Source organism: Melitaea cinxia, chromosome 9 (genome assembly GCF_905220565.1).
Source record: "Melitaea cinxia chromosome 9, ilMelCinx1.1, whole genome shotgun sequence".
Classification (NCBI taxonomy): domain Eukaryota; kingdom Metazoa; phylum Arthropoda; class Insecta; order Lepidoptera; family Nymphalidae; genus Melitaea; species Melitaea cinxia.
In genome coordinates this window covers 1096053-1123621 of record NC_059402.1, presented here as the reverse complement: position 1 = coordinate 1123621, position 27569 = coordinate 1096053, and the positions used below count along the sequence as shown (strand labels likewise).

Below are 27569 nucleotides of genomic sequence, written 5' to 3'. Positions count from 1 at the left end.
TCATTTTAAAATAATATAGAAAGTATCTACCTACTAAAATAAATAAAAAAGAGTAAATCACTTCCGTAGGTCCTTTTCTCCACGTTGATTATAGATTACAGCTAACTTCAAGACAGTGAGTAAGCAGGCCTTCAACGAAGCGAAGAGCGAAACGCGAATGTCGTCCGCAATTATTTGAAGATTATTTCTTTATTGTTTAGAAGAAAAGCAAAGCAAAATTCTGTCAAAATTGTGCGCGTTCGTGCCCGATGTCTAGTGCTGAAGTCGCCGATAATTCCGTTGACCCCCCGGCGAAAAAGCGGAAGCTAAATACAGGAGAAGCGAGTTGCAAATCCTCAGCAATGGCGAACAATGGAACGCGTGTGGAGGATGAAATCGACGAGAGTTTGTATTCGCGGCAATTATATGTACTTGGCCACGATGCTATGCGCCGGATGGCAAGTTCAGACGTACTGATTTCCGGGCTTGGAGGTTTAGGTGTGGAAGTAGCAAAAAATGTCATTCTCGGCGGCGTCAAATCGGTTACCCTTCACGATGAACGTAACTGCACTGTCGCCGATCTGTCGTCTCAGTTTTACTTATCAGAGGCGACAATTGGCCAAAATAGGGCTACGGCTTCTTGCGAAAAGCTCGCCGACCTTAATCATTATGTACCGACAACGGCGTATACTGGTCCATTGAACGAGGAATTTCTCAAAAAGTTTCGCGTTGTGGTGCTAACTGGAGCTTCCAGAGCGGAGCAGGAACGCGTAGCCGCACTTACCAGCGCTAACAATATTGCCTTGATCATCGCGGACACTAGGGGTCTGTTCTCTCAAGTATTTTGCGATTTTGGGCCTGAGTTTACGGTGATTGATGTGACTGGCGAGAACCCGGTGTCGGCTATGGTGGCCGGCATCACCCAGGAGACTGAAGCTGTTGTTACCTGCTTGGATGACACACGTCATGGTCTTGAGGATGGAGACTATGTTACGTTTAGTGAGGTTAGTACAGTACTTGTTGGACAAATTTGCAGTATTATAAAGTTATAAAATAAGTAATAAGATAAAGAGATAAATAGTAAGTGTCATGACTTGTAAATGATCTATTTCAATAGCATAACTGCTATTTCAAACTCAAGTGAGTCATCCAACCTTTTTGTTATAATATTTCATGAACCAATCTGTGATTCATGGTTCATTACCCTTTACTGACATTAAAAGATTTGAAAAGTATATGAATAACAGTAAGTGTTTCTTTCCCTAGATATTACAGTTGTTGATATCCATACATGTAATTTAACTACTATACTCATTGTGTGCAGTGGCGTAGCGTAGTGGGGGCGGGGGGGGCGGCCCGCCCCGGGCGGCACTTTTTAGGGGGCGGCAAAATTGAACAACACTTAAATAATAAAAACAATTAGTAAATACTAGCGGCCCGGTACGTGCTTCGCTACGTATAAAGTGAAATAATAAATTTTTTTTACATCAAATTCACTTATTAATACAAAAAAAAAAAAAAAATTGCTAGGCTATTTTAAAACTTAATCCAAAACATTTGGATAAACAGTATTTTTGTTTTTCCATTTTGAGAAGCAATAGTCGAAGACTTTTTCGTAGTCCACAAATGCCATACACAGCGGCTACACCGAACAGTATGGATGTGGTCTACAGTGCTGTAATCATTTCGAAACCCCGCTGCTCCGGTAGTTGGAATTCGTCGAGTCTTCTGGCGAGACGATTCGTAACAACACTCGAAAACAGCTTATAGATATGGCTCAGAAGTGAGATCGATGTGTAATTCTTTGACAGAGACTTGTCACCTCTCTTAAAGAACAGCACCAAACACACTACTGGACCACACACCTCTGGCATGGTACCTCGGTGGGTGACGGCGTGAAAGAGTCTCGCCAAGACTTTTAGGGCAGGTCGCCCTGTGGCTTTAAGTAGCTCAGTCGTAACTACGTCATCCCTATTCTGCTCAATCAGAGTAGCAATCTCTCTCGTATTTGAGCAGTGAAGGTCTTGGCGTACAAGTTTTCATATCTTCTTGGAAAGAGCCCTCTGTTCTTGCGAAGCTTCGGAAGAGAGTTGGACTGCTTTGTTGACTTCGTCGGCGGAAAGTGCCTACGACCTAGTGTACACACCGTCTTCACCACGTTGTCGGTCATCTCTTCCACGTTGCCAGTAGTTTCCAGCGAATCGAATCGGTTTTGAAGTTCCCATTGAAACTGCTCGGAGCCACATAGTAATTGGGGCAGCGTACGTCGGAGAGTAGATTTCACTAAGCGGGCCCGCTCTTTTCGGAGGTATATATTTAAAGTGCTCCGCAATAGCCGGTGGTTACTGCCAGTGTTAAACCAATTAACCAAGGAGACATCTCTGAATATGCCTTTTATCCGCTATGATGAATCTATCTCGTTCCTCATCATAGTGTTGGGGCTTTGCCATGTAGGTACACCGCCTTTGGGGCTTCTTCTCAAAAAATTGAATTCATCAAGACTCGTTGACTCGTTGTAGTTGACGAGCATCTGCCTCCTGCGATTCCTGTGCCCCTACCCGTGTGGTCCGATCCTCGATTCGTCGCGGTTTTGTATTCCCACTTTAGCGTTGAAGTCTCCCATAACAACATTGTAGAAGGCCGAAGTAGTCCCATGCATGGCCCTAGTAATATCGTCATACAAGGCTTCGACTTCATTGTCAGATTGTGCTGAGGTCGGCGCATAGAGCTGTATCACTTCTAGGGAGTACCTGTCAGTGAGTTTAAGTACAAGGTACGCTACCCGGTTCGACACATTGCTGACTTCCACAACGTTGTTAGTGAGAGTCTTGTGGACCAGAAAATCGACGCCACCTTGGGAAAGCCCATCACCTTCACGGAAGCAGAACAAGTGCCCGGAGTCCAGGATCATCGTGTCTTCGCCCTCTCTTCAAACTTCAGACAACCCCAGTATACTTCACTTAAGTTTAAGACTCGATTTTACTTCCAGTTCGGTAAGGTTGTGGTCCAGCCGTAACATGCCTCCATTATACGTAACCGGTACGTAGTACCTGTAGTTTTGAGTGGCAGCCTCCCGTATCCCGGTGATCCTCAGCACCCTCCGCCCCACCGTTACCGCGGCCGCTGCTGTAGCCGGGAATAGTGGGGCTACCGAGAACTGAAGGCCTAAAATTCTACCGCGAACTCATGAGGGTTTTTGCCCATAGTCACTACGCTGGGCAGGCGGGTTAGTGACCGCAGGGCTAGCTTTGTCGCACCGAAGACGCTGCTGCTCGTCTTCGGTTGTGTATTTAAAAAGCTAGCTGTAGGATGGCTATACCGCCATCGGTCGGCTTCACTAGTTCCACAGTGGTATTGGATCTTTGCTATTTCATATTATTAACTAGCTGACCCGGCAAAGGTTGTTTTGCCAATAAACTATCTACTATAATATAAGTGTGCGGGGATTTACTTATAAACGAAAGCGTTGTAGACAATGAAAGTATGCTTTATTTAGTGCACAGAAAAATTAAAATAATACGTATAACAGTCACTACTACGATCGGTACACAAATAAAACCAAAAAAAACAATGGCCGAAAACAGTATAGTGAGTAAGACAGGAGACCGGCTTTATTGTCATCCCCGTGATGTTTGCTGGATGAGAGGTGACAACGTAATGTAGACCTCTAGCGGGGATAACTGATCGATTGATAGTTATCGACCGGCGAAGGCAGGAGATCAAATTGAATTGAGAAAAAAATCACAATTAAAGGAAATTATTAAAAATAATAAAAAATAAAAATTGCGATGGAAAAATAGGGCTTGATCGTAGAAAGGTTGAAAATTAAGAGTAATATAATTTTTTTTATTCTAAGTCATGACAAAATAAATATAAAAATCCTGCCAAAAAAAATAAAGTTTATAATTAACAAATAAAATATAGGGGTTGATCGTAGAAGGTTGAAAATTTAGGGTTGTATGTATTTTTAATGATGTATCATAAAAAAATAAAAATATAAATAATTCATCTAAAAATAAAAAAAAAATAAAAAAAAATTAGGGGTGGACTACAGTTAACATTTAGGGGGATGAAAAATAGATGTTATGTTATGATAGTTCGATTCTCAGCCCTACCCAATATGCACACAAAACTTCATGAGAATCGGTCTAGCCTTTCGGAGGAGTTTAACTGCAAACACCGCGACACGAGAATTTTATATATTAGATTAATTTATTTATTTTACATGAAATAGTATGTCTTAATAATGATCACTAATCTAATAAAATCTAATAAGTACTATTAATTATTTTGTATTGTTATTTAATTGATTGAAATTTTGATTTGGGCAAATTGAGATAAGGATTGATGAATTTTGCATGGAATTAAATAAAGCTTTATCATTATTATTATTATTATTGGAACTTTTCTATCCCTTATTCACCTCTTACGACACCCACGGGATGAAAGGGGGTGGCTAAATTCTATATGTCGTAGCCACTCACCTAAGTAAGTTTTAGTATACTTTAAATTGAAATACCTCAATAAGGGGGCGGCAAAATTTTCTTCCGCCCCGGGCGGCCGACAACCACGCTACGCCACTGATTGTGTGTCATTTTATAGCCTATGTTTTCTTTTATGTGAAAGAAGTCAATTCTCTATAAATTTATCATATGTAATTGAAAACACAAATTATTTTTAAGAAATGATAAGCACTAACAATTGACAGTATCTTTAATTTTTAAATGAATTTAAAAAATAGTTGGAGATTCTCAATTTAAATGTAATTTATTTGTTATCTCAGAACAATTTACTCGATAGACCCATTTTGATTATTCTTGTTTTAATCAAAAATTGATGCTTGTCTTGTGGTCCCATTTGAATTTGATTGAAATCCGATAACAAATTTTTGAGTAATCTTTGATAATGCGTATTTACTGGAGTATTTTTTTATTTTCCTATGATGTATTACTTGTTAATGAAATTTAAGTTCTTCTTTTTTTTTCATTTATAAACACAATTATCGTTCCAATAAGATTTTACAGTAAGAATGAAATTTAAAAAAAAATTTAAGGTTTTTTGCTTTTATTTATAACCAAAAATTTGTCAAGATAACAATCAACACTTATCTTTTGCTTTGTCATATAATTATCGAATTTCTTATTTGAATCTTAAAAGTGACCCAGTTAAGCCTTAATGAGCATAAGGCTCTGTAACTCAACTTTTTTTTCATCAAGTGGTAAAATCAAAAAGAGAGGTTTTGTAATTTTACACAGACTTACAGGTATGTCTGGTTCCACAACTCCCACACATTCCATATAAATATATATACTGTTCAGTGGTAGTCTAGTATTTTCTCTTTTTAATGAGAACTAATATGCGTTACGTTCTTACTACTGCAAGATACTAAAATTATAAAATAAATTAAAAATTTTATTAGTAATGCAGCATTTATTAACATTTACTTTTTCAAAAGCCCTCTATATCATATATCTCTTACTTTATATTATGTATCTGATTGTTTCATTGGGCCTGCAATATCCCACTGCAGGGCAATGGCTTTTTTTTTCACGTAGGGCATATTCCTTACCAGGAGTAATATAGTTGTTATCATGTGCTTATGATTACAACTGGGACTGACAGCTTTACAGCCCAGGGCCCAAGGAGGAGACCCAAAAGTTATCTATCTACGCTCAGCTATATACTTATATTAAATCAAGTAGGCATAGTATTCTGTGTGGGATTGGTGGGGTATTAATAAAAGTGATTAAAATGATATTTTTTTGATGACGCGTTTGCGCAATAGTCACAGCACTAGTTTCTAGCTGTTACTGTGGCGATTGTGGGTTTGATCCCTACACATGACAAACATTTGTATTGCCCATACAGATGTTTGCGGTGGTCTAGGTGTTTGTGCAGTCCTTGTGGGTCTCCCCACTGTGCCTCGGAGAGCATGTTAAACTGTGGGTCCCAGTTGTTATCATAGATATCTGATAGCGATCGTTACGCATAGTACACATAGTATATTACCACTTTTAATTATTTTTTTCCTTTTTCTATAAAATATTATTCTTTTTTATTAATAGTCTCCCTCGGATAAGTTTCATTAATATAGTTGATATTAATGTTCTCTAAATATAATTAATTAGGTTTAAAATAAATCCATTAAATATTTAAATATTTATTGTTATACACCAGCAAAAGATACAAAAACAAAAATAGTAACAATGGAAATAGATTTATAAAGGCAGTTATTGCTAGAAACATGATATTATTCATGAGACCTTGGTACAGGACACGATACAGAAAACATTTATTTCACCACAATTCACATTCATTGTGCAACATTTCTCTAATCATATTTCTTTTAATCTCATTTGTAATTGTTTACAAAACATAATTGTCATATGGCTGCCCTTATGTTCATATTAAGTATTTCAATTTATGTGTTTAGTTAAATATTGCTTATATTACAATTTAAACACATACTTGGATAGTTTTATATAGAATGAAAAAGAGGGTTGTAAAAAAAAGTAGTAGCATTTTATTCTCTATATTGGTTAAATACAGTTTTTGGTTCTTGGTTTTATAATGACGCTTATGTCGATAAAGAATAATACAAAGACAAAATATATTTAAATGTGTTGAAAAACTGTTAAATATGATGCAAACTTATTTAATTTTTGTTTTCTTTTTAGGTCGAAGGTATGACAGAGTTAAATGGATGCGAACCCCGCAAGATTAAAGTGCTCGGACCATACACCTTCAGTATAGGTGATACCAAGAACCTCTCAAAATACATTCGCGGAGGCATTGTAACACAAGTGAAGATGCCCAAGAAACTCAACTTTAAACCCTTGAGCGAGTCCCTAAAGAACGCGGAGTTTTTGATCACCGATTTCGGTAAAATGGACTATCCACAGCAACTTCATGTGGCGTTTACCGCCCTTCACAAGTTTGTGGCGGGAGAAGGTCGTCTGCCAAAACCGTGGAGTAATGACGATGCAGCTAAATTCATGGATTACGTAAAAAATATTGTCGATAGTGAAGAGCTTTTTAAGGCTGGAGAAATAGAGATTAATAATGAGCTTATGGACACATTTTGCAAGGTAATACTTTGTTTTTGTAGTGTTTAAATGTTGAATAATTATTATTGAATACTTGGCTGTGTGGCTACGGCATTAAAGAATATAGCCACCCCCTCTCTTCCCGTAAGTGTCGTAAGATGCGATTAAGAGATAACACAGTTCAAATATCACCTTGGAACTTATAAAGACAACCGATGGCGGGATAACCATCCAACTGCTGGCTTTGAAATACACAGGCCGAAGACGGGCAGCAGCGTCTTAGGTGTGACAAAGTCAGCACTGCGGTCAACAACCCACCTGCCCACCGTGGTGACTATGGGCAGCACACATGAAACCAAAAATGGCGCGAACTTGTGGAGGCCTATGTCCAGCAGTGGACTGCAATAGGTTGAAATGATGATGATGATGAATTATTATTTGGTATATATTATTAGTTAGAAAAGATATAATTGTTTTACAATCTGTTTGAGATAATTTGTGTTTATTAAACACACATATAATACAAAATCACTTGAATATGTAATTTTAAATCTATTATGATTAGTATTCATGATTTTTTGTAAAAAATATGTGTGCTCTATCCGTATATCGGTCTTCAGCGTCGTATTATATAGAGCAGTTGCTCTATGTAATATGGCATAACATAGACCACCATCGCATGTGCTCATGACCAATCAGCCGAATGCACAATTAAAGAGAAACATTTAAACAATATCCCACTTCATAACTATTTAAACATTTCAGACATCAGCTGGTGACTTAAATCCAATGAACGCTGCAATCGGTGGAGTGGTCGCTCAGGAAGTAATGAAGGCCTGCACCGGAAAGTTCCACCCTATAGTACAATGGCTTTACTTAGATGCAATTGAGTGTCTCCCCAAGGACCGTTCCAACTTAACTGAAGAGAACTGCAAGCCCACTGGTTCCAGATATGATGGTCAAATTGCTGTTTTCGGACGTGATTTCCAGAAGAAGCTTGGACAATTGAAGTACTTTATTGTTGGTGAGTTACATGTTTTATTATACATATTATTAAGATACATTTCTTGGAAGTTTAAAAATTTTGTTATGTAATTAATGTCCAAACATATTTATTTACACTGACCCTCACAATATATCAATTTTACTCATATTTCCTAATTATCCGGCGTGGTTGATTCAAAATGCAGAGAATGAGCTGCTTATGTATTGATGTGTTTATTAATAACTCAAAATAGATTAGTTTTCTGTTTACTTTCTTTTAAAATTTATGGAATTATAGTCAAAACAAAAAATATTCCAGTGCATGTAATCAAATCCTAAATATAAATTTAATTGTCTCTAGATCTCTTAAAGTTTTATAATTAACAAACAGAATTTATGATTGTCTACATCTTATGTGCTTCTGACCTCTTTCTCTATAAGGTATTGTAAAATATAGTTAGTAAGTTACTTTTGATATAAATGTTGATGGTATGATAAAAAAAACTGCTATGTTATCGACAAAAACAAAAAAAAAAGTTGTTCTTCTCCTTCTTCTTTTATAATTGGACTCCCATAGGAATTGCCAAAGTCAGAGTGTTTTCCATCAATTACTTTTTTCATTTGGTCTAATACAGATTATAATCTGTAATTGAATTCCGAGTTGACATGAAAAAAATCTAACCTGAACGAGCACTAATCTCTATGTAAGATCTCGAGTAAATTATTCACACCAAATTGAATAATCTTTTTTTTGTCCTTTATCAGGATAAGGTTTTTATAAATCAAATTTAAAAAAAAATAGCGCCACTTAGTCTCCAGGTCAACTAGATGTTAAAAAAAGTGTTATTTAAACAACTACAATTGTTATGTTGACAACCACTTTGGTGTAGTGGTGCGAGTAATCGCTTAAAACACCGACGGTTTGCAGGTTCTATTTCCGCTCGGGATTAATATTTGTACTTGTACATGAAAATAGAGGTCTATGCCCAGCTGTGGGACGTTACATGCTAAATGCGAACTGTTATGTTTATTGAATATACACTGTCAAACTTAATAAAGTCGTCATTATCAATATACTTCTCTTATCTGCCGTCATGTCAATGACTGACAATGTTACTGAGATTTTTATATTTACTGTGTTGTGTCTTATCTTGATAAACATTTGTATCGGACTTTTGCGGGACAAGAAATTGTCTTTGTTTCTTAAAATGATATTTTTTAGTACATGGATGTCACTTCTAAATTAATCTTCTTATATATAAAGTTCTCGTGTCACAATGTTCGTCACAATACTCTCCCGAAATGGCTGGACCGATTTTTATGAAATTTTGTGTGTATATCGGGTAGGTCTGAGAATCGACCAACATCTATTTTTCAGTTACAGTTACAGAGGGTAGGAGTAAAGTTAATAACATATATGGCAAAACAACGTTTGCTGGGTTAGCTAGTCTAATATATAAAATTTTCGTGTCCTAGTGTTTGTAGTTAAACTCCTCAGAAACGGCTTGCCCGATTCTCATGAAATGTTGTGTGCATATTGGGTAGGTCTGAGAATCGAACATCTATTTTTTATCCCCCTAAATGTTAAGGGTAGCCCACCCCTAAATATATTTTTTTAATTTTTAGATAAATTGTTTATTTTTTATTTTATTATGATTTGGCTTTGAAAAATACATTGCCGAGTCAGCTAGTATTAATATAAAATTGAAATTTTTCAAACTTAATAAAAGTAGATTCTTTCCCCCAGGAGCTCTGGTTACCCTACTCACCAACAGGAACACAACACTACTTGAAAACAGCATTATTTAGCTGTAATCTTCTGTAAGGTCAAGGTACTTCCCCAGTCGGGCTGCTCCATATTTTGAGTAGAAAATTTCCTACTGAGCCCTACCTCAGTTAAAATCTCATCATTGTGCAGTTATCTTTTCTTCTCCTTCTAATCTTGCTACTTAATATTTATTATATCTGGCGGTCAGCCTACCACCTTATTTATTACGAATCTGAACGAATATGAACGATCTTTTTTACGAAATCAATAAATTTGATTGTAATTTCAGAACCAGTTATTTTCTCTCTATTGCTCATTGTTTTCTTGCAGTTCTTATTTATTTATTTTTTTGTTTCGATAATTTCACATTATAATGTATATAGTGTATATTCTTCGTTTAATAATTATGCCTGAGTCATTGTCGTCATGGTCTCTTTTAATGACCAGTATTTCTTACATACATATTCATACCATTTTTTTTTATATTTAAATTAAAAAACCATAAAATACCATGATAAAAATACGGTACATCGTTCCATAGCTTAATTGGCTAGAGCGCCGACACGGTCAGTCGGAGACGCGTGTTTGAATCCCGCTGGAACGGTCAATTTTTGATATGATATTCAAAAATGTTTAGAATTCCTAATGTGTGGGTAACACAAAAATAAAATCGTACATATGATAAAAATAATTCAAATATAATACTTACTCATTTAACCATAGGAATCTGTATAACTCAATAATGCTGTTCCATAATTCTAGGTGCTGGAGCGATTGGTTGTGAGCTAATGAAGAACTTCGCAATGATCGGGGTCGGTGCTGACGGTGGTCAGGTCACTGTCACTGATATGGACCTGATAGAGAAGTCCAACCTTAACCGCCAGTTCCTCTTCAGACCTCATGATGTGCAGAAACCTAAGTCTAGCACCGCTGCCAAGGTAAGATGACGTCTTATATAATATTGTGTATAAATATCTGGTCTATTTTCTATGTAAAGATCTCCGTTATAAAGTAAGAGAGTTGAACCTTAATCTATCACAATCATCAATTTCTAGATAAAAAAATTACCCGTCTCACCAAACACAACATGGTTTAGTTTATTTATGTTTATTTATTTATTTATGTTTATTAGTTAGACAATTTTTTTTTCTTTTTTATCTCCTTTACAAGACAATCTGTCGCCACAGGGACATTTAGCAGTGGGTAGGTTAAATTGATTAAGATAATATATCACAAAAGTTATATACTAAAAAAAAATAATTTTAACATTGCTAGTTCAATTTTTTTTCATCTGGACTAAACAAAAAACTATTTGAGAGCCTATAAGTAGAATAACGTATTTATAACTTTATTTGGCTCCATAACAACCTTGACACTTGTACCTAATTTATTTATTTATTACGATTACCAACAGAAATTACAACAATAAAAACAAAAGAATTATTTTACACAATTGATTAAAGAAGTTTAATTGTATTTCTTAATAATATTATTATTAAATTTCTAATATTATAATAAACATTTAACATAATCGTGAAATGTGTTGATAAGTTCAAAACTCGAAAACGGCTTTTTAACTTTATAGAAGCTTCTTACGGATTTTTTTAAAGCACATTTTGTAAAAATTTCAAAAAAAAATTTGTTAAGATCTATTTAAACTTCGCATCTAATATTTCACAAGATACAACTAAATTGGTCATGTTGGCTAGACATTAATGAAATTGTTTGTTCCAGGCAATTAAAGTAATGAATCCTTTAATGAATGTGGTGGCACAAGAGAACAGAGTGTGTCCGGAAACTGAAGCGGTGTACGATGACAATTTCTTTGAGGCATTAGATGGTGTGGCAAACGCTCTGGATAATGTTGACGCTCGTATTTACATGGACCGTCGCTGCGTGTATTATAGGAAGCCTTTGCTGGAGAGCGGTACTCTTGGAACTAAGGGTAACACGCAGGTAAGGAGTATTAATAACAAATAATTATGTACAGAATTAAATCCTTTTTTCCTTAGTTTTGCAAGAACTTGAGGACTGGATCGCTTTAATTCTTTATATTTATTTAAAGTTGCCTAATTTTTATAAGTTATGATGTAAGATGGTTGTTAAGTTATTAAGGTATCAATACATATTCTTAATACCAAAAATTTTCAAACTTTGCAGGTCGTAGTACCCTTCTTAACCGAGTCTTATAGCTCGTCTCAAGATCCCCCAGAGAAAAGCATACCTATCTGCACCCTCAAGAACTTCCCCAATGCTATCGAGCATACCCTTCAGTGGGCTCGAGATGAGTTTGAGGGTCTGTTCCGTCAGACAGCAGAACACGCGGCTCAGTATCTGCAAGACCCTCACTTCTTAGAAAGGACCATGAAACTACCCGGCAGTCAGCCTTTGGACGCTTTAGAGAGTGTTAGGGTATGTAAATGAAATCATTTTTAAAGATCAACCAATCACATATTTAAGTTTTATTTTATATCTGTCAATTATGACTTATATTGGATTTTTAATTTTTTATGAAAAAAAAAGACCATAAATAGGTTTAATTAATGTTATTTGTGAAATATCGCTAATGACAATTATAAATAAAAAAAAAGTAATATAATTCACATAATTTATTTTTCAGAATGCTATTAATGAGCGGCCTCTTAACTTCGATGACTGTGTAACATGGGCTCGATTACACTGGGAGACACAATACGCTAACCAGATCAAACAACTGCTTTACAACTTCCCCCCCAATCAAACAACAACCAGTGGTGCTCCATTCTGGTCCGGACCCAAACGGTGTCCGTCTCCATTAGAGTTTGATCCTGAAGATGAGCTTCATCTCGACTACATAGTGGCTGCTGCCAATCTCAGAGCTCAAGTTTACGGATTACCTACCTGTGTTGATAGAGAAAGAATCGCTAAAGTCGCTAGCGCTGTTGAGGTATGCATACTAGTCAATGCAATTTATTTCCATTTTTTTTACAACTTGGTCGGTAAACAAGTGTACACGGCTCACCTGATGGTAAGAAACGACCGTATCTTATAGACCACTGCAACACCAGAAGCATCGCAAGCGCGTTGCTGACCTACCCCCATCCTTCTCTCTGCTCTCACCACATCATTCACCACAGAATCACAACGCTACTTTAAAGCAGTATTATTCATCTGTAAAGTATGTAAAGTTCGCGTCATGTAAAAAGGACGCTGGCCTTGAAGCTGCGCAGAAGCGATTTATCGGTCTACTTGGTGGTATGGGGTAGGGGGTGGGCGTGTTTATCACGTGTCGCATGCTTGCCCGTGTGCTATTGGTTGGACAGTTCGACGCACTTACTTTCGGTAGCCAGACTATAACCCATGCGCACCCCCTCCAGTTTCTTTAAGCGTTACTAACTATAACTATACCTCAAAGTACACTTCCAGTCGAGCTGCTCCAAATTTTGAGCAGGTTATTTCTCTTAGTAAAATAATTATAAATATTTATGAGTGATTCTTTTTTTTTAGGTTCCAAAGTTCAAACCGAAGTTCGTCAAAATCGCAGTTACAGATAACCAATTGCAGCAGAATAATGATGACATGGATCAAGACCGCGTTGAGAATATAGTTTCAGAACTCCTACCGCCAAGCAAGCTCGGCAACTTGAAGATTACACCATTGGAATTCGAAAAGGACGACGACACGAACTTCCACATGGATTTCATTGTAGCGGCGTCTAACTTACGTGCCACTAACTACAAGATCCCCCCAGCAGACAGACACCGTTCCAAGCTCATCGCTGGTAAGATCATACCAGCAATCGCCACAACGACTTCAGTAGTAGCCGGCCTAGTCTGCCTCGAACTTTACAAACTTGCCCAGGGTTTCAACACCTTAGATGTCTTCAAAAATGGTTTCGTCAATCTAGCTTTACCGTTCTTTGGATTCTCCGAACCAATCGCTGCACCGACCAATACGTACTACGACAAGAAATGGACCCTATGGGACAGATTCGAAGTTAAAGGAGAAATTACACTGCAAGAATTCATAGATTACTTCAAGAATGAACATAAGTTAGATATTACGATGCTGTCTCAAGGTGTTTGCATGCTGTACTCGTTCTTCATGCCTAAAGCCAAGCGTCAGGAACGTCTCAACTTGCCAATGTCAGAAGTCGTGACTAAGGTGTCTAAGAAAAAGCTAGAGCCGCATGTGAAGGCTCTCGTTTTCGAGCTGTGTTGCAACGACGAGGACGACAACGACATCGAGGTGCCCTACGTGAGGTACACTCTACCTTAACGTACTAGCGATTAATAGAAAAAAGCAATAAAAAAAATTTCACGAGCCAAAATTATTAATTTAGCCGGCGAATCAAATGGCGTCGCATTTTTGTGGCATTTAAATACGCATAATAGCGATATTTGTACACGAATTTCACTTACAGAGGGTATTTTTTAATAAGTCGCCGACGAGTAAAGTATAGTTAGATGTTTTATAACGCTCGTGTGCCTCAGTCTCCGGTTGGTGTGACGAACGAGATTGTACAGTGATAGTGTTATCTGTGTGAAGTCTTATTTTTAATTTGTGCTAAGACACGCTTTGATTGTCTACTGATATCTTTCATATATTTATAATTGTTTGCTCACTTTTTGTCACGATTTTCGCAAATTTCTTTCGTAATTCTACAATTATTGATTTTACACCAAGTTTTATCTACAATTAATGTTAAAATCAGAGGGGTCTGTGTAAGAAGGAATTCGAAATAAAATAAAATTCGAGCGAATGTTTGTTTTATTCCAGTCAATGTATCTTGTAAAAATGACACAAAGTTCTATAAAAAAGAGGTTTAAAACTGTCTAATAGCAAATCAGTATGAGTACAACCTTTTTTTAAAGCACCTAAACTTTTTTATATAAACTAAAATTGTAGAGAAATTTGTGACTAGAAATCCTTAGTAAATGGTCATTTGTGTATGAAAACAATAGACAAAATTTAGTTTAGCACGCAAATCAATATAAAAGTTAAAAAGTTATTACAAAATCAAAAATAAATACCTTAAATACAATTCTACCCAATATTAACAGCAGTTACAATCGTAGAAAGTAGTTGAAAGTAAAAATCTTTTCTTTAAACATATTCTAAACACAGAACTAATTTTTCTAAAACTATAAAAATATAAAAAGTTTAATACAATGCTTATTAATAATGGAATGATTGAATAACATGTTTTAATTCCTTTATACCAGAGATATACTATTAATTACCATCTTTTAGAGTGAGTTATTATGTATTTATATTGTTAGTTATGTATTACAAACTATTTGTTAGGCAGTTTAATTGTGAATATTTGTTATCTGTCACAGATGCCTCTAAATCTTAAAATTTAAAAAATATCTTATGTACTTTTTATTGCATAGTTTTACTTATTTAATATTATTCAAAGAAAAGCACTATAATGTTTATATAAAACTATTGAGAACATTTTTTAAAATAATACTATAACATGATTTTTGTACCAAAATTGACAGATGTATAATTTGAACATAAATAGTAAAATTTACAACACTTCCAGTGATGTTAACGCAATGAAAATATATAAAAAAGCAACAATAATGAAATGTAAATTTAAGAAGCGTTATATATTATAATTGATATATTATTTTTATGATCCAGTTACGCTTTCAGCTTGGATGCAAGGCACTGTACAGACTGTCTCGCGGTCAACGCCACGGACGACGTCGCGGGCTTGGCATATAGCGACGCATCAAGCTCTTGTCACTGCTAAATGTCTCTGTAATCATTTATTTCAAAGAGGCATTATTTTCAAATAAGTTTTTTAAAGTAAAACGAGGGTAGACGTAAATGAGAGTGTAGGAATTTCGAAGCCATGTTTTTATTTACAGGTTAAAATGATTTTTTGTTGTCTTAAAGACAAAACAATATGAAAACATGCAATGTGTAGCATTTGATTACATTTAAAAGCGAAGCGTACATATAAATAAAAAGTATTAAGTATGAGATAGACAGAACAGTTGGATATTTTTAATAATCAGTTTTAATGACAGCTTTAGCTGTCTGAAACAGCAAGATAAGACAAAATTACTGGCTAAATCATTTAATGCAATTTGATTGGCCAAAAAAATTACATGTTACTCAATTAAAAAAAACTTGTTATTAATTTCGCCGGCCATTCAAGCTGTCAATATCACTGACAAGAACTTTGACAGAAAGAAAAAAAAACCACAGTTAAAGACGGACCAAACTGAAGAACGAAAATGAATTTTCAAGCTGGCAACATTCATACAAAACGCAATGTTACCATAATTAGACTGAGTCATGAGCGCGGGCGCGGGTCGCTTGCTGCGCGCCGGGAACGCGCCACTGTGACTTTGTGACATGACATCCCTGTTGACACCGTTAAACTTACACCCACTACCTTATAATATACTCCACCGTGTTATTTTACTGGCTTAATGGTTATATATGGAGTTATATATTAATTGACTTAATTTTATTATTATTATTACGTTTTTAAATACTCATATCGTCGGTCTTATTATCAAAAATCGTTACATATAAAGATTCAAAATTAAGTGCTATATAATACATATGGGCTTTGAGACATGACATCCCTGTTGAAATAATCACTGATTAACTTGTACCCGCTACCTCATAATATACTCCACCGTGTTATTTTATAGGCTTTATTGTTATACGAGTTAAATTTTAATCATTTTTTAAAATGATAATATCGTCGGCCTTATTTTCAAAGATTTTTTTTAAATAAAAATAAAAAATAAAAAAATATTTTTGGATACAAAATTAATTTATATGAAAAAAAATATTTTCTTGGAAAGTAAACAACGCAAATCAATATGTGTAGTATTTTGTATATTGAGAAATAATAATATTGATGTTTCTTATTGATTTCTTTTTAACTTCTTACAATAGAGATTAACAAATTTAAATAAGGCTGACGACTTTTATATAAAACGATATTTCAAAATTCGTGAAAAAACTTTGATGACCATAACATACTATATGTACCACATTTATAAAATGGCCATTAAAATTGAACAAATATAGGCTTTTTTTTCTATTTTAATTTTGGGACTTTTCACAGCTAGGCTGAAAATGTCAATCCCACAATGTCCTATATCAATCGACAATTCAATTATAAAAAATTCTATTCTTATTCAACATGTAACAAACTCACGTGGGGCGGTACTTGTGGGCGGGCGGGGCCAGGGCGGGCGAGGTGCGCGCGGCCAGCGAGCGGCGGCGGCTGCGGTCGGCCGCGATGAGCGCGCACCGCTCCGCCGCAGAGCTCGCTATGAACGTGTCGTGCAGCGAGTAGCACGCTGCTGTTATCTGTACCGTCATTACACCATGCTATTATATGCGGCAGGGCACAGCTAGAAATATCCTTCTCGAAATCTGGAGCAGCGCGACTGGGGAAGTACCTCGACCTTGCAGAAGGTCACAGCTAAATATTTTTTTTTTTATGTCACTATATCGGCAAACAAGCGTACGGCTCACCTGATGGTAAGCGATTACCGTAGCTTATAGACACCTGCAACACCAAAAGCATCGCAAGCGCGTTGCCGACCCAATCCCCAATCACCCCAGGAGCTCTGGTCACCTTACTCACCAACAGGAACACAATACTGCTTGAAAACAGTATTATTTTGCTGTGATCTTTTGTAAGGTCGAGGTACTACCCAAGTCGGGCTGCTCCATATTTTGAGCAGGAAATTCCTGCTGTGCCCCTACCTCAGTTAAAATAATACTGCTCTCAAGCAGTGTTGTGTTCCTGTACTGAGTAAGGTGACCAGAGCTTCTGAGGGAATCGGGAGTAGGGTCGGCAACACGCTTGCACTAATTCTGGTGTTGCAGACGTCTATGGGCTACGGTAATCGCTTATCATCAAGCCGCACGCTTGTTTGGTGACCTATAGTTGTATAAATAAATCAAGCTGAACAGAAGAACACTACAGCCTGGTTGACTAGTTTAATATGATATTACTTATGTTTTGGTTTCCACGATCAAATTAAACTTTATTTTTCATATGTTTGTGCTTTGTTACCTGTGATTTAAAATGACTAACTAATTAAAGTAATAAAGGTTCTAAGTAACATATACGAAATATGTAATCAAATCAACTTTAAGAGTCTTATTTAACAACTTGAAATTATTATTTATACTGTATTTGCAGAAGAACACCTAATCAATCAAAAATATATTTTTATATAAATTATTGGTAATCAAAAATTATAGAGGACGAGTAATCAAGATGGAAAAACTTTACATATAAGACTAAAGAATGTAAACGAAATAGTGCAAATATGCTTATCTATATAATTTCATATTTTAAATATCAAACTACCCTCAAACATGAGGTTATATTTTGATATTTTCTTAACTCATTTTTGCACTATGTTGAAAAATATATATAACCTGCTGTATAAGTCGCCTATGCAGATCTACATCAGCGCCTCTAATGCCCTCTCGATCTTGGTGCAGTTGCAGGGCACATAGAAGGGCGTCTTTAATCGTCTGCACGGTGGCCTGTACCCTTTCTGATCTCATGAGCCGCCGAACTAGAAAGCCTTTGGCGTGAGCCACTATCTTAGTAGCCGCTGCCCGCTAGATAGAGGTACATAAAATTGTGAGACTGATGTAATATTGACGTTGTCAATTTTAGGAGTTGAGGAATAAGGAAATTAGCGGGAGAAAAAGATACGGGGAAAGGTAGGAGGTGGGTGCTTTTCAAGGATGAAGGGTTGTAACCCCGTTGAGTCCATTTGTAAACAGATTCAACGGTACACAAGCAATGTTGAACTGAAGACAAGGAAGAAAAAGGAGACAGAAAATTAACAAGAAGAAAAATTAGACGGAGCGAGCTTCATCAGGGATAAAATTATCTATACCAATAAATGGAGAGCCGGTTTTTTGTGCGGTTATACTGCGAAAACTACTGAACCGATCGGAATAATACTTATACAATAAGATTCAGCGTGTTTCGAAGAAGGTTTAAGTATATGATACGTTGGTGATTACTTATTGTGTACAAAAATATGGATGGACAGAGGTCGCTAGTATTGTATAAATAAGAATGCTGTAAAGTGGCTTCTGGGAAAGGAGGACAAATATAATTTCATTTATAATAAAGGAAAATAAAATACACACTTAAAATACGAATGAAAGTAACGAATGGCTAAAATACCTTTTTATCTAATTAATTAAATCAGTACGATAAAGTTATCCTACACTAGATACTAAAATAAAATTTGTAAAAATATCGTACATATTATATTTAATACGTAGTTACCTCTTGTGCCGTGGGCGTCCTGAAAAGATTAGGCTTGGTTGTTCTAATGGACATACTGTTTATAGAGTTTTGTATTGTTTCCTCCATGCTTCGAATAGCTCTGTCCGTGGATCTACAAGTTGGTATTGAAATTGGAGTTTCTCTAGCAGGCCCGTATGTATTAAAAGGTTGGCATTCGTCGCTATGGTCGGAAGGAAAAGTAACGTTCAGATCTGCCATCGTATCGTTCGTTCGATCGGTTAGAATCGGATCGTAATCTCGATCCGATGAAGCGCTTGTTTCGTATGTAAGTTTCCTCGATGTCGGCGTATTCTTACGCACTGGAGAATGGGTTCGCGTTCTGCTACCATCTGTGTTAGGTTTTGGACTAATCTTTTCATTTTCTTGACCTTTCTTATCTTGCTGTTTCCTCATACTTCCAGTTATATCTCTAGACTTTTTAAGCACATTATCACAATAATTTATATAGTCGTTTGTTTCAGTCAAGGTTGAAAGAACAGGGGTTTCGCATGCACTTTGTTCAGACTTGTGATTTATTAGCTGACTCAAACTCACTGGACCTCTCTCAGTTTCCTGAGTTTTATCAACCCAGGCTTCTTTAACTTCGTTTGGAGATTCAGGACATATAGTTTTCAACTGCGTGATAAGCAAATTATTCTGTTCTTCGAATACTTGTTGCAAAAGCATCTGCTCCTTCTTTTGTTTTTCAACGAGATTGGCCATTTGGATAAATTGTTGTTTTTGGATTTTCTCATAAAGTTCTTTCACACGAGTCGCGGGATCGTCTGATTCGTTGTTAAAGTTTTTCTTAGCAGCTTCTTTCTTTTGATTATTAACTTGGTTTGCTTGGCTTACTGGTGTTTTATTGTTAGAGTTACTGTGTAGAGTAGAATTTCGTACAGGGCTATGCGTTTTTCTCGGTTTTTGTATAGGATCAGATTTCGTTACTGCTTTGGGAGAGTTACGTTTGATTTTATCGTGGGCTAACGACTTTGCTTTTGGAGGCCATGTTTGAGCCTTTCTTACAGTAGGTCTTGTAACAGAATTTTTATTTGTATTATTAGTCTTACCGTTATTTATGTTTTTCTCTTTCAATTCTAAAGCCATGGAAGACCATTTCACTTTAGCAGATTCTAAATCCCAGCTCCTTCGTTTTTTATTCGAACAACTTATATTAGAAAGAGATTCACTCATTGATATCGAAGTAACTTCCATACCCGTATTTATCGATTGTACCTCCAAATGTGCCAAAAGCATGGGACTCGGCTTTAACAGCGTGTATGACCTTTGACGAGTTAAGGGTATAGGAGATTGTTTCAAACTCTCCGTATGGATATCATTGAGAGAGCCCGTAAAGCTTTTTGAACTTAAAGAAGGAGGATCATCTGGACTAAACTGCAGAGTGATCGGATCAGATACAGAATCTTTATTAATACTAACTAGCAATGTAAGTTGATCATCTTGTACAGTAGTCGCTCCATCATTGACTTTCTCAACCACACCATTTAATTCTTTCTGATCACTCTTAGGACAATCATAATCTCGTTCTGGTAAGTCATTAGGTGCTGTTTGTGAGCTGTTTAAGCTATCAAGTAAATTTTTGCCAGTTTCGTTGATACTTAAACTTAAATCTATCACTAACTTGGATGATAATTTAGAAGACGGGCTGTCATCAGCTGTAAAATTAGAGCTGATATTGTCGTATGTATTGCTTGTTAGAAATATTTTACCAGAACTTTCGTTGAGACATTTTTCACTAGCCTCGTCGAATATTACTTTATTTTCTTTATCATTGTTAGCAGCTTGAATAACTTCGACGGGCAGTTCAAAGCTCTGTTCTGACTCGGGTAGTTCTGGTGCATCAGTTTTATCCTCATTGGACTCGGTGTCACTCTCCACTACAAATGGCTTGAGGGTTTGTATGCGTTTTTCAACTTCTTTAGCTAATAGTTTATAGTACTGCATTTCTTTACGACATTCCTTGGACAGCTGCAAGAAAATTAAGCAATTTCATATTTTCTTACAGGTTTCTTTCCGTCATATACTAATATTTGAAATATGGAGACAGTGGACCAAAAAAAAAGCTACTTGTCTATGCCTATATGAGAGGAGTTAAAACGCAACTGCTTAAAAAAACTGGGAAAGTTAAGAGAGAAGACAACTCAGACGTATTGGACTGACTTTTTTGTTTAAAATGGATCCAATCTTGCATCCATGTTCCAATCTTTGCAAACCTCAGGTGACTGGACTAATTGCTCATACTCTGATTTTATTTTAAAACTTAATAAATATGCTGGTTTTTACTTTTGTAAAAACCAGCCTTTTGTTTGTTTGTTGGGAGTAGGGTCGGCAACGTGCTTGCAATGTTTCTGGTGTTGCATGTGTCTATAAGCTACGGTAATCACTTATCATCAAAAGAGCTGTACGCTTGTTGCCGAATTCGAAAAACGGAGGAGATTCTTCATATGACTGATTTTTAATATGTGTGTTACTTCATAACTTTTTACTGAGTTTACCGACTTGTCAGGTGACCCCATTTAGTACTTTGCATATTTAATTTATTATTTTTTCAACTACCAACATTGTTCTGTTGATACGTTTTCAAATTTAAGTCAGTTTTTTTCATTTTAGTACAAACACAATTAATTTAAAGAAAATTTCAGTAAAATAAATAGAGAACAAATAAAATTTTAAAATAGATAGTTACTATAATCTAGTATTTTAATCTACAATCAAAGAAACTATTACGAAGTCTGCTCCATTACAGTTAATTAAATTTAAGGTCTCTTCGAAACAAATAATTTACATTTATTATCATACAGGTTCAAAAAGTATTATAAGCTCAACAAAAAAGTAAAAACTACTTAATAGACTATAATTATAATAATTTGGCCTTTCACATTTTTATCAAAACATTTACTGACTGGCATTTTACAATTACCTTTTATTTTTGGCTAATTTCTTTTTTTTTTCTATGTGTGGTTTATGTACCATGGAGTTAATGCAATATAATCAGCAGAAGTATATTAATCATTTTGTCCAATTTAAATCTTATTTATAATTTAAATGATATTTCATGTGATATTAATTAATATTATGAAAAAACTATACATATATATTACAAAATATACAATGTTAATAAAAACATACTTTATGAAATACAATTTTTTTTTTAAATAGATATATTTTTTAGGCTAAAAATTGTTTTGAAGGTGTAAAAATCAAATCAAAACAAAGCACCATCAGTATATATCTTACTGTATTTTTAGGTGTAGTTACTTCAAAAGTTACAGTTAAATCACGTCTTACCACTGGCGGCAGAAGTGGTACCCCATTTATCTTCATGCAAGACATGTACTGGTTCGACTGTCTCACAGATTTAACGTCCCACGGGTCGTTCATTGCGTCGATTACATCAAATAAGCACTAATAACAAACAACTGCCCCGAAAATCAGACCATAATTTAACTAGCATACATTTTCTCGCCACTTCAGCCAACTCGTAGGATATTTAAACTAATGGCTCTAGACAAAATTCATAATTTCCGCCGAGATATTCAAAGGAAATTAATTCTCTAACTTTATTATAATTTGTCTGATCAAAACGATGTTGTCATGGCACGGTTACGTCAGTTATCCGCCGGTTGGAATAAATTTACTCCTTTGAAAGATTTTCGCATCACATTATAACTGTTTGATTTTACAAAAACTAGCCAAAATTTAATGCAGTTTATATTTGTTCCAAATTTTAACAACGATACACAGCATTTTTTAAATTACAGTTGTGTTACTTTGTTTATTTGTTTTTGTTGTGAATTTTCTGTATAATAAATTTAAATCACGAATTGCAGTTAGTTTGGTAATTAAAATAACCAATGAGGAATGAGAATTCTTATTTGAATTTATAAACAACCAATTATATTAATACAATTTCAAAGTATGACTGGTACTTGAAAACAGCGTTAAAAATTCGGTCAACGATATTTTTTTACTTGTTGTATTGGTAAAAGTGTTATTTTATGCGAAAGAAGCATGTCTGTAGATTATCACTTTTACTTTAAAATTAAGTGAATTTTCTTTCAACAAACATTATTTTTCATCAAACACGAAAGATATTATGTAAAGTTGCTTGTGAAGTTCTGAACGTAACTGTATATAGAAATTCAAATTGTCAATTTTGACAATATATATTTATAATAATTCCACAAAAAATGGCATGTTAACAATTCGAAAATAGTATCTCTAATTTCTAATTAAGTAACTAGTCTGTGTTCGAAACGCACTAAATGTTATACGCACAATATTATGTGAATTAAAAAAATGTTAGTTTCTAATTAACAAATAGATTTGATATTAAGATAGTTAACAAAAATGCATTTATTTATGAAAAACCAATGCCCAGCTGCGAAACATGCTTTGCTAAGTTTTTCGCTTACTGGATCAGTGTTCCTCGTGTCTTTCTTCTCCTCCAGCTACCTCGGATTTACGTCTGAACTATGGGCGCTCACGTACTGGGGTCCGGCGCTGTATTTCTGCCTTTTAAACTTCATTTTACGATATTCTTTAAAAGGCTTCACATATGACGTAAGTAAATCCAATTAGAGCACCGTAGACTAGATTATTGTATTATAACAAAGTCTTTTAGAATAGATAGCTGATAGATATTGAAATCTTGAAGAAAGCCAAAATAATCAGTATATCAACAGTGCAATCAAAAAATGTATTATTTACAATAATGTCAATAACCCTTTCAGTAATATTGATTCTTTGTTTTTGTAATTTATACAAGTTTGAAGTGAAAATGACGATAAATTTTTTTAGGTGGCCGTCAGATCTGCATTCCTGGGATCGGTATTTGCGACAGGATTTTATTTTGCGACATTTGATAATGTGTGTCATATATTTGGACTATATGCGATGGCATTCTCGCTGTTCCACTTTTCTGAGTTTATGGCTGTGGCCCTCAGTAACCCAAAGACACTGACTGTAGATTCGTTTATATTAAACCACAGTACGCAATACTGGGTGGCTGCCGTGTCCAGTTGGATAGAAGCAGCTATTGAATATTATTTCTTTCCTAGTGAGTATGAAATTAATTCATTTTTGTTTATACCACTTGCCTTTTTCTTGTGGCTTTGCGCATATTGGTTATATGACTTTGGCTCTTCAGATTCATAACCTATGTCACTGATAAAATAGATGTGTCTCGATGAAGGAATTTTTAAAAACAACGCAGTAGTTTTTGAGCTTATCCAGAACAAATATTGAAAAATACAAATTTTTCCTCTATAATATTAACATTTGTAGTTGTCAAGTCCCAAGTATGTGTTTACTTGTTCTTATTATTGTACCTTATGTATATGAATATAAAGTTATTTTAGAAACAAATGATAGGTTTTGCAACTATTTTCTTTATAGTATTTAGTTTATATATACTTTATTCTTATTCATGTCCTTTTGTTGTTTGTCTGTAAGAGATTGCTCTTTAGCGATAAGACCGTTTTTTGTATACATTTCTTTTTTTTTTTTATCTTGCATATTTTATGTATTGTTTCTGGATGTACAATAAAGTATATTCATATTTGTATTCTATTTGTATAGTCTAGTATTGATATAATTAATAAAATAAAGTATTATCACGGTTGTAATTTTATTTTCAGATATGAAGACTGCATTCTGGCTTTCTCACATTGGTGTTGTGATGTGTATCATCGGGGAGATTATGAGGAAATGTGCAATGTTCACCGCTAAGACAAATTTTAATCATCATGTTGGTATTTTGATATCATATTAGTACATGTTTCAACTTAATACTGATTTCGTACAGTTTATAAAATGTAGGGCGGAATGCATAATAGAAATAGATGTGTGTCAGTATACATAAAAAGGGTTTAAATGTTCACGTGTTCATTATATTATGTAAAACGCTTCTTTTATATACAACAAGGTCGGAAAACAAGTATACAGCTCACCTGATGGTAAGCGATTACTGTAGCCTATAGATGCCTCCAACACTAGAAGCATCGTAAAAGCGTTGCATAACCTATCGCAAATTCAAGAGCCCTGGTCAACAGGAACACAATACTGCTTGAAAGCAATGTTATTTAGCTGTGATCCTCTGTAAGTTCGAGGTTCTACCCCAGTCGGTCAGGAAATTTCCTACTGTGCCCTACCTCAGTTAAGGTCTTTTAAATAATTGAATAAATCATTTATTTGCACGAAATATAGTTTGTCAAATATTACTTAAAATGAATATCGAAAGTTTTATCTATTTTAGGCAAGCAAATTTTAATATCTACGATTTTATTTTTGTGTTACCCACACATTAGGGATTCTAAACATTTTTTTTGACTTAAAAGTAAATGTGGATTTAAAAATGTCAGAATTTTATTGTGAATTATGTTAATGTTATTTTTATGTTTACAAAATAATCCTAAGACTTGTCGTGAGAGCTTATATATTAGTTATTTATGTAACAACTAAGTACTCAGTAAAATGTGTTTGCTTGTTTTCAGGTGCAAACAGTCAAAAAACCAGATCACCAGTTAGTGACGTGCGGTGTGTATTCATTTTGTCGACATCCGAGCTATGTGGGTTGGTTCTACTGGTCTATTGGTACTCAGGTAATTATAATTATTATTCCAAACTAATATTGAAATTTCCTTTCTTCGTGTCTCTCGAGAAAAAGTTAAATATATTTTTAAATATCAATCTCAACAACTTCTGCAACTTTTTGCGTGCTAGAAAATCCTTCCGGCCTATTTTTCCAGACGTCATTCTGGATCGAATGAGTTGTTCATAGATCTGGAGAAAGCACACGATAAGCCCCCGTAAGGTTCTTTGTTGGGCTATGAAAGGGAAAAGTATGCCAGAGAAGTATGTATAACTTGTTCAGGCGTTGTATGATAGAGCTAGTACACACCTCCGGTCCGAAGCCTGAGTAACTGATTTTTAGGAGTTTTATCTCTATTTAATACGTTTTTGAATTTCTTGACTAGATTATAAGTCTGAATCCAAATTATTATCATAAAATATTATCAAGTGACGATTACGTACGATTAGTGTAACCGTAGATTAATTTTGCTTATAAAGGTTTCTCTGTCTCCAATTCATATTATGATTGCTCATCATTTTATGATATTTAATAATAGTTACTATAAGTACGCATAACTAAAGAGCAGTGTAAGTTATGTTTGGAAAGTTAAGAAAATGAAAATAATTTGCTTTTTTTTTTTAATTTTCTAAATGAAACGAGTGTGCTTTAGCCTAAACGACTGAAGTAATACTTCTTTAGTTGCCCCTACAGTAACATACGAAACATAATTCTTTTCTCTTTCTATCTTCACTAACTTTATCTCCCTCTCAGCTTCCGTTCGCCTCACCCGATCACACTTTACGTAACCTTCTCGTCACGCATTCACCAACTTACGTAACGAAGTGTAACTTACGCGTAACGAAGTTTTACTTCAAATATATGTTTCCTAATCGGTCGGCTGTTACCTACAACACAACAATCTTAGGAGTAGTTAGTTTCTGTATAGAAAGATAAAATAAAAGTTACTGTGATCATTTCAGATAATTCTGCTCAACCCTGTCTGCATAGTTGTGTACACGCTAGTATCCTGGTGGTTTTTTAAAGAGCGAGTGTACGCTGAAGAGATGTTCCTTATATCATTCTTCGGAGAACAATACTTGGAGTACCAGAAGAAAGTCGGCACTGGTCTACCTCTCATCCGCGGTTACATTCCAGAAGTTGATGGTAGCTGGTGAAGTTGGACAAGGATTGAGAGGTTGTAGCAATGACTAGGAAAAATAAAGTAAAAATATGGTTACTAAGGGTACCTAATATTTGACAAAATTACTAGAAATATGACAAAAAACTATTCAATCAATTTGCAAAGTTCACAGTAAATTTGCAAATTTTTTGTTTGTGTAAAATAAATGTGAATATCTTTAGAGGCTTTATATAGAGAAATCTCTTAATTGTCATATCTTATACTTTGAGAAATGAAACAAAATAATAAATAAATAAAAGAAAACCAAATATTTGTTATTTGTCGATATATGTTTCATATTATTTTATTTATATACATAAGTTTCTAGTATATATTCGGTACGACAAGGCAGCCCTCCGGTTACCAACCCGTCTGCCCAGTGTGGTGACTATGGGCAACACACATCACGCCATTTTTGGCGCGAACTTGTGGAGGCCTATGTCCAGCAGTGGACTGCGATAGGCTGAAGTGATGAAGTAAGTATTTGTCTAGTAATTATTTAGTGATTTTCTTTTTACAAAAAAACCAGTAATGAACAGAGGTGAGTGACAACGTGATATTGTGCCAAAACTTTTACTTAAAGAAACTATTTTATTTTTGTAAAATGATGGAGCACTAAAAATGTATGTTCGAGCGTTTAATTTTATTCAAATTTTATTTACTAAAACTTAGTTTTTTTTTTTAAGTAATGATGCTAACGGGCATTTGATAACATTTTTTTTTATTTG

General features: G+C 35.0%; 3 protein-coding genes across 3 annotated transcripts; 2 read left to right on the top strand and 1 right to left on the bottom strand.

Annotated features, from left to right (window-relative positions):
- The first annotated feature begins 108 nt into the window (after positions 1-108).
- On the top strand, positions 109-14518 carry LOC123656493 (ubiquitin-like modifier-activating enzyme 1). The gene is made up of 8 exons (XM_045592167.1): positions 109-983; positions 6657-7086; positions 7798-8049; positions 10540-10715; positions 11512-11733; positions 11938-12189; positions 12398-12703; positions 13264-14518. Exons 1-8 carry the CDS (start codon positions 249-251, stop codon positions 14032-14034), a joined length of 3144 nt encoding a protein of 1047 aa, XP_045448123.1. The 5' UTR covers positions 109-248; the 3' UTR covers positions 14035-14518.
- LOC123656494 (GATA zinc finger domain-containing protein 7) lies at positions 14509-22888 on the bottom strand. Its single transcript, XM_045592168.1, has 6 exons — positions 22376-22888; positions 19067-21055; positions 18193-18381; positions 16952-17106; positions 16055-16140; positions 14509-15526 (listed from the first exon to the last, which is right to left on the bottom strand). Exons 1-6 carry the CDS (start codon positions 22466-22468, stop codon positions 15456-15458), a joined length of 2583 nt encoding a protein of 860 aa, XP_045448124.1. The 5' UTR covers positions 22469-22888; the 3' UTR covers positions 14509-15455.
- A 561-nt stretch (positions 22889-23449) lies between these two features.
- On the top strand, positions 23450-27110 carry LOC123656491 (protein-S-isoprenylcysteine O-methyltransferase). The gene is made up of 5 exons (XM_045592166.1): positions 23450-23650; positions 23888-24146; positions 24727-24836; positions 25582-25689; positions 26642-27110. Exons 1-5 carry the CDS (start codon positions 23450-23452, stop codon positions 26834-26836), a joined length of 873 nt encoding a protein of 290 aa, XP_045448122.1. The 3' UTR covers positions 26837-27110.
- The last annotated feature ends 459 nt before the right edge of the window (positions 27111-27569 follow it).